The following is a 10,797-nucleotide window of genomic DNA, read 5'->3' as shown; positions in this document are numbered from 1 at the left end:
ATTACCACACTACTCTTACTGCTGTGCTGAGATAAATCCACTGATTGATTAATTATTCATTGGTTGAATCATTGATTGCATTAATTTATTACTGGATTACTGCTGGTTCAATTAGTTATGACCAGAATACATGGGGCACCACCTGGGACTCTCACCCAGGACTGTAGAATTGACTTTACTGGTTGTATCAATTTGGACTCCACCATAAATAAAGCTAACCTTGATTTGCACTGGTTCAGAATTATGATAATAATAATAATAATAATAAGAAGAAGAAGAATAAGAATAAGAATAAGAATAGTACATTTTATTTAGGCGCCTTTATGGACTCTCAAGGTCACCGTACATAAAATAATAAAATAAAAACTAACTAACTAAATAAATAAATAACAAACAAAACAACACAAATCAGGACATAAAATAACATAAAATCAAGGAGCAGGCTACAGACATTCTGACCTAAATAGAAGAGTTTTAAGGCGTGATTTGAAAATATCCAGGGAGTCAATATCCAAAGGGGGCAGAGCAGCTAAAAGTTCTAGATCCCATGGTGGTCAAACAGGCTGGGGGGGACAGTGAGACTAATGGGTAAAGAAGATCTGAGAGTCTGGCTGGGTCTGTTTATGTGACTGAGCTGGGTAAAATATGGAGGGGTGAAGTGATGGATAGCCTTAAAGGTGAGCAGTATAAGTTTGTAGGCAATGCAAAATTTAAGAAGGGGCCAGTGGAGCTGCTGAAGAACTGGGGTGATGTGATGAATAGATGGGGTTCTGAAGACGATACGGGCAGCAGCATTGTCAACCAGTTGTAGCCTATAAAGGGACTCGAGTGTAGACACAAACATAAGAGAATTACAATAGTCTAGGTGGGATGTGACCAGGGAGTGAACCAAAATAGCAGTACTGTCTGGAGTGAGAGAGGGACGGAGATGGTTAATATGGCGAAGATAGAAATATGCAGACCGAGTAATGTTATTTATATGGGTTTGGAAAGAGTATTACGGATGACACCCAGACTCTGTACCTGAAGGGAGGGGAAATAAAAGTGTTGTCAATGGGAATGGAGAAACTAAATCCCACTTCTGACATAATTCTAGGGCAGTGGTGGCTCAGCGGTTAGAGCTCCGGGCTATTGATAACAGGGTTGTGGGTTCGATTCTCGGGCTCTGCAAGCTGCCACTGTTGGGCCCTTTACCCTCTCTGCTCCTGGGGCGCTGCCCACTGCTCTGGGTGTGTGTACTCACTGCCCCTAGTTCACTAGTGTGTGTGTGTTCACTACCACAGATGGGTTAAATGTGGAGGACACATTTCGCTGTACAGACAAATATGTGCACATTTACTTTGGCAAGGACAGATTTAGAACCAATGAGGAGAAAATTGGAGAAGAACCAAGACTCGAACTCCAATAAGCAATTGCAGAGGGAGGAGGTGGGTATGCTAGAAAGATAGAGCTGGGTGTCGTCCACATAACATTGAAACTGAATGTTATACTTATTAAAGATATGACCTAAAGGAAGAGGGTAGATGATGAAAAGAATAGGAACAAGGACCGAACCTTGAGGAACACCGAAGAGATGGCTCTCTGGGGGAGATGGCTGGGATGTAAATGTATATGTAAATGTAAACTGGGTTTCTTTTAAATAGCGGAGACTGCAGCAGACTTTAATGTCAAAAGGGACAAATCCAGAGGTAAGAGAGGAGTGAATAATGGCAGTTATCAAAGGCAATATAGAGGGTAAACAAGTTTTAACCAGGGGTGTTGGGAGAGGATCAAGTTGAGAAGTGGAAAGTTTAGATTTATGGATAAGATTAGATATATCAGAGATAGAGAGAAGCTGAAAGTATTAAATAGATGAACGAGAGGGGCCGAAACTTGGGAAAAGTACAGGAAGTAGCAGGAAGCAATTGCTGATGTATCCAATCTATTTTAGAATAGAATTTTTTATTAGTAAATTGCAATGATCGACAGAATAGAAGTGTGAAGGTAAAGAGTCTGATCGGCAAAGGGTGGTGGTAACCAGAGAGAACAGGGCCTGAGTTTCCATCACTAGCTCTAATTAATTGGGAATAGTACTGGGAATTTGCTGTATGGAGATTGTCTTTATAGAAAAGAAGATGATTATGATATAGATCCTTGTGTATTGTGTCCAGTAGTTTAGTTTTACGTTGATGAGGTGAAAACCAAGGAGCTAAGTGGGTAAAAGAAAGAGTTTGGGTTTTTAATGGAGTAATAGAGTCCAATAGAGAATATAGTCCAGTATTATAGTGATTAACCAATTCATCAGTAGTGTCTGAAAGGCTAAGCTTAGGAATACTTTCAATGCCTAATAAAAAAGTTTGATGAATGTTTTTAATATGATGAAATGTAATGTCACATGCTGGTCTACTGAGTCATATTGATATTGAATAAAATTAACAAATGATCAGAAACAGGGAGGTCAGTGGCAGTAGAGTTGTGGGGAGTTACATCAGAACAGAGAACCTGATCCAAGGTATGTCCTTTAGAGTGGTTATATTCAGTCTCAATTCAAATGGCAGTTCGATTGCTCCAGGGACCCAATGTCTTTGTGTACACTTACACAAGAGACACCAGAATAAAACATTTATTAAAGAAACATGTAATGATAAGAGAGATCATTTCAGTTCAAAGTATTGGAGGTAGATTTGAGTTCGGTGTAACAACACTCATCTCACAGAACATTATTCCTGAGATTGTGGTTGGAATAGTATTAAGGTGAGCTGTTTGGGAAGTACACTGACTGCTGGGTTTGATCACATGGACAGCTACTGCTTTCGGTTAGAACTGGACTGGTCTGACTGATGTGATGTCATGTTATTGGTGTGCAAGACTTAACAATGTGAATGTAACATCCCTGCTCAGGTTAAACTCTAGGCACCAGTAGTTTGCACGTAAAGCTGACCACCTTACTTTGCTGCAGGGTCTGGTGCTTTGAAGAAGGTCTCGTAGGTTGGCTCTAGGCGGGAGGTCCAGTCGAGACTAGCCTTTGAGGTGTCCGAATGCCGCGCCCCGCTTACTTCCTGTCTGCTTGGGTTGTCCCTAGCAGAGAAAAGGGGCATGTTTGAGTGAAAGGGGAGCTCTTAGCTTCCCATATCAAATATCCTAATTTTGAATGTGAGGCATTGACTAACTTACATTCTCAAATGACTCACCTTGATACATTCAAACATGCAATGACAGATTCTCAACTTCAGACAAAGCTTAGATTTACTAGATCTCACTGCCTGTTTATTCATTAAAGAATTGATGCTTTTTTTCCCCACAGTTTCTTGTGACTCCAGCGGTCTCCTGTCTGAAGACCAGTTCCTGTGTTCTATCTGTCTGGATGTGTTCACTGATCCTGTCTCCACTCTATGTGGACACAACTTCTGTATGAACTGTATTAAAACATACTGGGGTGACAGTCAGCAGTGTCACTGTCCATTATGTAAAGAGACATTCACCAAGAGACCAGAACTGAAGGTCAATACAACACTGAGAGAGGTGGTGGACCACTTCCAAAAGAAATGTGGTCTTGATAAACCTAAGGTTCTCTGTGATGACTGTACTGGAGTGAAGCAGAAAGCCCTGAAATCCTGTCTGGATTGTGGTCTGACTTTCTGTAAATCTCATTTAGAGCCTCATTATAATGTTTTATTTAAATTTAAGAAACACAAGTTAATAAACCCAGTGGAGAACCTGGAGGACTACATCTGCCAGGAGCATGAGAAACCCTTGGAGCTGTTCTGTAGAGATGACCAGATGTGTGTGTGTCAGTTCTGCACTATGACTGGCCACAAGACTCACAACACTGTTCCTATAGAGGAGGAGAGTGGACAGAAGAAGGTGAGAGTTAGTGTTAGTCTAACCAGCAAACACTCAATAATGAATGTAAACTAAACTCTTTACCTCTCTGCTCACAGACTCAGTTGGGGAAGACACAGACAGAGGTGCAGCAGATGATCCAAGACAGACAGAAGAAGATCAGAGAGATCAGACACTCAGCAGAGCTCAGAAAAGTGAGTGAAGCATCATCTGTGTTCTAGTCTTTTCAGTCTGCAGGTTTGATTTTGTAAAATGGATCAAACTGACATTAATAATATGCTCATCATTCACTATGATTTGATTGAAGAGAAAAGTTGTTCTTCCTTTAGAGAAACACAGAGAAGGAGATTTCAGACAGTGTTGAGGTCTTCACTGCTCTGATGCGCTCCATTGAGAGGAGCCAGGCTGAGCTGCTTGAGGTGATGGAGGAGAAGCAGAAAGCAGCAGAGAGGCAGGCTGAAGACCTCATTAAAGATCTGGAGCAGGAAATCACTGAGCTACAGAGGAGAGACACTGAGCTGGAGCAGCTCTCACACACTGAGGACCACCTCCACCTCCTACAGGTCAGTGTTCCTCTATCTGCTCAATGGCAATGCAGCACATCACACTACAACACTGCCCATGCTGAGGGATCTCTCCTCTCTCCTCCTGGACTGTAGATTTACCCCTCCCTGTGCAGCCCCACACACCAGCACCTGGACTGACCTCAGTATTGACCCTCATCTGAGTGCAGAGACTTTGAGGAACGGAGAAACAGAGGCGGACGTACTCACAGGATATTTTAATACAAGAACAAACAGAACAGACATGCTACAAACCAAACACTTCGATATGAAACCAGAAGGATACAGAAACAGAACAAACCAGAAAAGCAAACAGAGGCACTTAAACTACCAAACAGGACAAGCCAACAAACCATGAACAGGTGTAAACGTGAACGACTAAAAATGAAGGCACACTTACAGCACATACAGACGGTAACAAGGGAGCGTGGCTACAGAGGAAACACTGGTGGACAGGCGTGGCTAGGGCAGACACAAAACAAAAGCAGACATGACAACAAGGTCAGGACCCAGGGTAAACTGTTGACGGCAAACCAAAGCTTTCTTTCTTTTTCTTTTTGTTAATAACTTTTTTTTTTAAATAGCAAATACTCAAACCACACTCATGCATATCAACACCACAGAAGGATGGGGGGAGCATCCACGTACATCATACAGTAATACACATCTTCTTTGAGAATTTCCCCACTGCGGGACTAATAACGGACTATCTTATCTTATCTTACATTCTACAAAAGCAATTATGATTACAGAGTCTTAACATAATTAATGGCTTCAGTCCAAAAACAAATCGTTGCTGCTTTGGCATTGTGAAATCTGGCAGTTGCCCATTCTAAAATAAGAATGTCCAGAAAATATCTACACCATAACTGAGATAAAAGGTTAGGGTTAGGGTTAGGTTCTGATTTCTTGGCCACAGTCAGAGCTGCCAACATGACTTTCTTTTGTTGTACAGTAAGCATTAAAGTAGAATCATCAAGAAGTAAAAGTAAGGCTGGAGACAAGGGAATATTCACGGACAAATAACCAGACAAGATTTGTATGACATACAGCTATAAAGCCATAAAGCCAAATGACCAAAATAAATGAACATAATCTCCAACTTGACCCAGCTGACATCTCTTACAGTTTTTCAGTTTTTTTCAGCTTATTCTGAATGCACACAAGTCTCTATTCCAGAGCCCTACTGCACCTTAAGAAGAATTCTTAAATCGAATAAACAAATCATACAAATGTGAGACTAAGCCTCGGGAAGATTCATGATCACACAGATGATCCAGTAGAAAATGGTTCTTCAACTGAGTATTCCATGGAACCCCGTATGCACGTAGTGCCGAGCGTAGTCTCGGGTATAGAAAATAGGAAGTACCAAGAATAGAGAAAAGATTGCTTGAAAAGAGTAAAGCCCATGGGTGCCAAAAATATCATTCAAAATACGGATGTTGTTATTAGACCAAGTGGGAAAAACAAATGGCTTGGAACCTGTCAGAAGAAAATTATTAAACCATATTACACTTAAGAAATTTAGAAACAGAGTTCCATATCTCAAGTGAGCAAGTAATAATAGTGCCATATCTTAGAAGTGAGGTCCAATGTTTAACACCAGCAAAGGGTAAGTCTTGGAGCCTGATGGGAAAAATAAGTTGCTGTTCTATTGCCCGCCCTGATACTTTAGAAGTGGAATCAAACCATGACCTTATGGCTCTTAACTGAAAAGCCTAAAAATAATATTAGCTATTACATATATATATTATATATAATAATATATAGCTATAACAGCTAGACCACCAGATGGATTTGGACATTGAAGTGATTTTAGCTCTTTAGTTGTTCCATATGAAATGTTTGGATAACTTCTCAATATCAATAAAGAAGTTGTGTGGGGGAAGAGGGGAAGCATTGCAAACAGAAAATTTATACGAGGAAGGATATTCATTTTAAGTATGGAAATCCTGGCAGACACGGAAATTTGAAGTAAAGACCATTTTTCCATATCCTTAGTAAGTTTATTAAGGAGATGAGCCTAGTTGTGCTTCTGAATAAGGGCAAGATTTGGATATATTTTAACACCTAAATATGTAAAGTCAGATGTTTGAACCTGTATCTCCAGATGACCAGGAAGGTTTAAATTACCATTATATCAACCGATGGGCATCAGAATTGACTTGTCCCAATTTATCTTATATCCTGAAAATCAGCCAAATCTATTGAAGACCAGACCCTGATACAGTGGAGAAACCAGCCAAGAAACATTAATCTTCCGCATGAAGTTCTGCAGATGCTACAAGAGCTCAGCCTGCTACGAGACCCAGGCCTGCAGTCCGCGGTGTTTCCCGATGGCGGAGCCCGGCGGAAGTGTCATCGCAAGCGGTGCGAGCGAAAGCGGAAGCGCGGTAAGAGAGCCGGGGTTCGCGCGAGGCTGCATTTGACTCCAGTGAACGACCCAGCGTGAGTTCAGAGACTGCTGTGCTCTAGTCTTTGTGGAAACGTGGCTCAGCGACAACATTCCAGACGAATGCGCTGGACCTTGTTTACACAAACATCCGCCACCTCGCGTTCTCGGACCACATGTCTGTGTATCTGACTCCAGCTTACACACCCCTCATCAGACGCTCCAGACCAGTTCAGAAGCAGGTGAAAACCTGGCCGGCAGGAGCCATCTCTGCCCTTCAGGACTGTTTTGAGTGCACTGCATGGGACATGTTCAGGGAGGCTGCAACTGAAGGCGACTCTGTTAACTTGGAGGAGTACACAGCATCAGTCACTGGCTACATCAGCAAGTGTATTGATGATGTCACGGTCTCCAAGACCATCACCACACGCCCAAACCAGAAGCCGTGGATGACTCCTGAGCTGCGACTCGGCCTTCAGAGTGGGTGGCAAGGCGGCCCTGAGGAAAGCAAGAGCCAAATTGTCACGAGCCATCAGAGAGGCAAAGCACACACACGCCCAGAGAATCCACAGCCACTTCAAGGACACGGGTGACACGCGGCGCATGTGGCAGGGCATCCAGGAAATCACAAACTACAGGACAATGCCACCGTCCTGTGACAGTGATGCCTTTCTCCCTGATGCCCTGAATGACTTCTATGCACGGTTTGAGGCACAGAACAACACGTTGGTGAGAAAGATCATGCTCAAGCGTGACTTCAGTTCAGCATTCAACACCATCATCCCACAGAATCTCACCAGGAAGTTAAGATTGCTGCACCTCAACACCCCCCCCCCCCCCCCCCACCACCGCAACTGGATCCTGGACTTCCTGACGGGGAGGCCCCAGTTAGTCTGGTTCGGGGACAGCAGCTCCAGCACCATCACACTGAACACTGGGGCACCCCAAGGAGTCCTCTGCTGTTCACCCTGCTGACTCATGACTGTGTTGCAAAACACAGTTCTAACAGCATCATAAAGTTTGCAGATGATACAACTGTGCTGGGTCTTATCAGCAAAGGCGACGAGTCAGCATACAGAGAGGAGGTGCAGCAGCTGACAGACTGGTGTACAGTCAACAACCTTCACTGGAATGTAGACAAGACCAAGGAAATGGTTGTTGACTCCAGGAAAACAAGACAAGACCACTCTCCGCTCAACAGCAACGGTTCCTCTGTGGAGATCCTTAAGAGCACCAAGTTCCTTGGTGTCCACTTAGCGGAGAACCTCCCTGAACACCAGCTCTACAGCCAAGGAAGCCAAGCAGCGTCTCTACTTCCGGAAGCTGAGAAAGGCCCGTCTCCCTCCACCCATCCTCACCCTCTTCTATAGAGGGACCATAGAGAGCATCCTGAGCAGCTGCATCACAGCCTGGTTTGGGACCTGCACAGCCTCTGACCGCAAGACCCTCCAACGTATTGTGAGGACAGCTGAGAAGAGCATTGTGGATGACTCCACCCACCCTTCACACAGACTGTTCTCCCTCCTGCCATCAGGAAGAAGGTACCGCAGCATCCGGTCCAACACGACCAGACTCTGCAATAGCTTCTTCCCCCAAGCCATCAGACTTCTCAACTCCAGAGACTGAACTGTTTTTATTGTTCCATGCACTCTCTCTCTCTCTCTCTCTCTCTCTCTCTCTCTCTCTCAGACAATATGGGAAGCATTTTTACACAAATAACTTTACTACCTCACTGGACTCAATATTTATTGCACACTATTGCACACATTGCATAAATTGCACACTACCCCCAATTATTTATTATTCTTTGTCTGTACTGTGTTGTGTTGCACTTGTGTTTTGTATGCACTGTCTATGTTGCACCATGGTCCTGGAGGAACGTTGTTTTGTTTCACTGTGTACTCTGTATGTAGTTGAAATGACAATAAAAACCCACTTGACTTGAATAACGAGTTATATGTGCTTTTTTCCTATGTAAAAAATCCAAGCACTTTAGTTCTTTCAATGAATGGCAATCATGTAGATTAAGCATTTAAATATATTTAAATCATTTATGTGACAATTATTTTGATATGCCTAATCTACATGATTGCCATTCATTGAAAGAACTAAAGTGCTTGGATTTTTTACATAGAGAGGTCATCTTTGCTCACGTTAGTGGAGGCATCGCATGGAAGAGCAGAGGCGTCGCCAGCCTCGAAAAGTTGTTTCTTCGCCTTTTTCTTTGCCACCTTAGATTAAGGAGAAGGGGTAGACGGACTCATCTCCTCGACAGCCCTTTTCTCTGGAAGTTCCATCATCCATCATGACACATCTGGTGGTCAAAGCCAGGAAGTGCTTTGTAGATCATTTTTCTTCCGTGCATTTAGAAAACATGGCATTTGCTGTTTCAATAAACTTAATGGTTTGTTCTGAATGTCCTGAACTCCCATTGCTGAGGTGGGTTCATAAATCCAGGGTTGGGCAGATTACTCCATAAGAAAGTATGAATAATGAATAATTGTAAAAAGCTCAATAATGTATTCTATTACGATTCATAAAGCAGTGATGTATTCAGATTAAATGTAGAATATAGTCAGAACACATCCTGATTAAACACAGTGGAGAAACAATGCTGCTGTAACTCTTATTAGATCCACACTGTTGCTGGTTGGCACTTTCTATTATATGATTCTTCTGTTAATAAATCTACAGGTCTTATCTTCTACAGTTCTTCTACAATCTCCTGAGCAGGTCTTTTGATAGTCCATTTACATTTATCACAGCTCTACTCCCTGTTAGTCTCTGTCTCTGTTTGGGTGAAGCGCTCAGGGTTTTGCTGCTTTTTCCTAGTCCCACATGTTGCCCTAAGCTCTATGGTGCTGCTCTCGGTCAGCACTCAGGTGACATCTTCACCAGAGAATTGTGAGTAAGGCCTTAGTAAGGATAGAAACAGGACACCCTACAGCCTCGTGGTCCTCACAGGCATGTCCACATGAAGATGGCAGGGCAGCAAGTGTGCCGTTTGGTACTGAGCTGTCACGTCAGACAGTTACCTCCTACAATCCTCCTGAGCAATGGCAGATCTCATAGCGTTTGCGTTCTTCGTAGCTGCAGAAGTGGATGAACTAGAAGTCCCTCTGCTTTTGCATGAAATTGAACACGAGGATCAACGAGGATCAAGCGTTTATTTAATGACCTGTAGACTAAACTAGACATGCCTGTTCACTGTTGTAGGTTCAGCCCAGCGTTCCACAGTGCGGACTATAGGTGAGCACAATGTGTACAACTATGCTTCTGTAAACACTTAGTATTTAATATTTTTCCCTTTCATTCATTTGTCTTGTAGATTGGTGGGAAAAGTTTGAACACATTGTTATCTGTGGTAATAAACAACCATAAATATTAAAAAGTATTCAGCAGAGTGCACCAGGCCCAGAGCTTTGGTATTCAGCATCAAAGCCCAGAGCATTTACTGCAGAAGGTGCACGCCCTTCTGGACCACAACAACTCCTCAGTGAGAATCACTTTCTTTGATTTCTCAAGTGCATTCAACACCATCCAACCTCTGATGCTGGGGGGAAAGATGGCCAGAATGCAGGTGGACAGGTCCACTGTTGCCTGGGTCATTGACTACCTGTCTGACAGACCCCAGTATGTGCAGCTGGGATCCAACCGGTCTGAGTGCTTAGTGAGAAGGACTGGAGCACCACAGGGAACTGTTCTCTCTCCTTTCCTCTTTACCATGTACACCACTGACTTCCAGTACAGATCAGAACTCTGCCACCTTCAGAAATTCTCTAATGACTGCATCAGGATGCATCAGGGATGATGAGGATGGAGAATACAGGGACCTGGTTAACAGCTTTGTCGTGTGGAGTGAGAGGAATCACCTGATTCTCAATGTGGCCAAGACCAAGGAAATGGTGGTGGACTTCAGGAGAAAGAGGACCACGACCGGTCCCATTGCCATCACGGGTCAGGATGTGGAGCGGGTAGACACCTATAAATACCTGGGTGTCCACCTGGACAGCTCTCTGG

General features: G+C 43.3%; 1 protein-coding gene across 1 annotated transcript; it reads left to right on the top strand.

The window, feature by feature from the left end:
- Window positions 1-3,017: 3,017 nt before the first annotated feature.
- Window positions 3,018-4,526, top strand: LOC140562362 (E3 ubiquitin-protein ligase TRIM39-like). The gene is made up of 5 exons (XM_072687940.1): window positions 3,018-3,077; window positions 3,667-3,843; window positions 3,921-4,016; window positions 4,152-4,385; window positions 4,482-4,526. The coding sequence occupies exons 1-5, from the start codon at window positions 3,018-3,020 to the stop codon at window positions 4,524-4,526; spliced, it is 612 nt and encodes a 203-aa protein (XP_072544041.1).
- The last annotated feature ends 6,271 nt before the right edge of the window (window positions 4,527-10,797 follow it).

The sequence above is a fragment of the Salminus brasiliensis genome, chromosome 9 (genome assembly GCF_030463535.1).
Source record: "Salminus brasiliensis chromosome 9, fSalBra1.hap2, whole genome shotgun sequence".
In the NCBI taxonomy this organism is placed as follows: domain Eukaryota; kingdom Metazoa; phylum Chordata; class Actinopteri; order Characiformes; family Bryconidae; genus Salminus; species Salminus brasiliensis.
The sequence above is the reverse complement of the archived record's forward strand: the minus strand, read 5'-3'. Positions and strand labels throughout refer to the sequence as shown.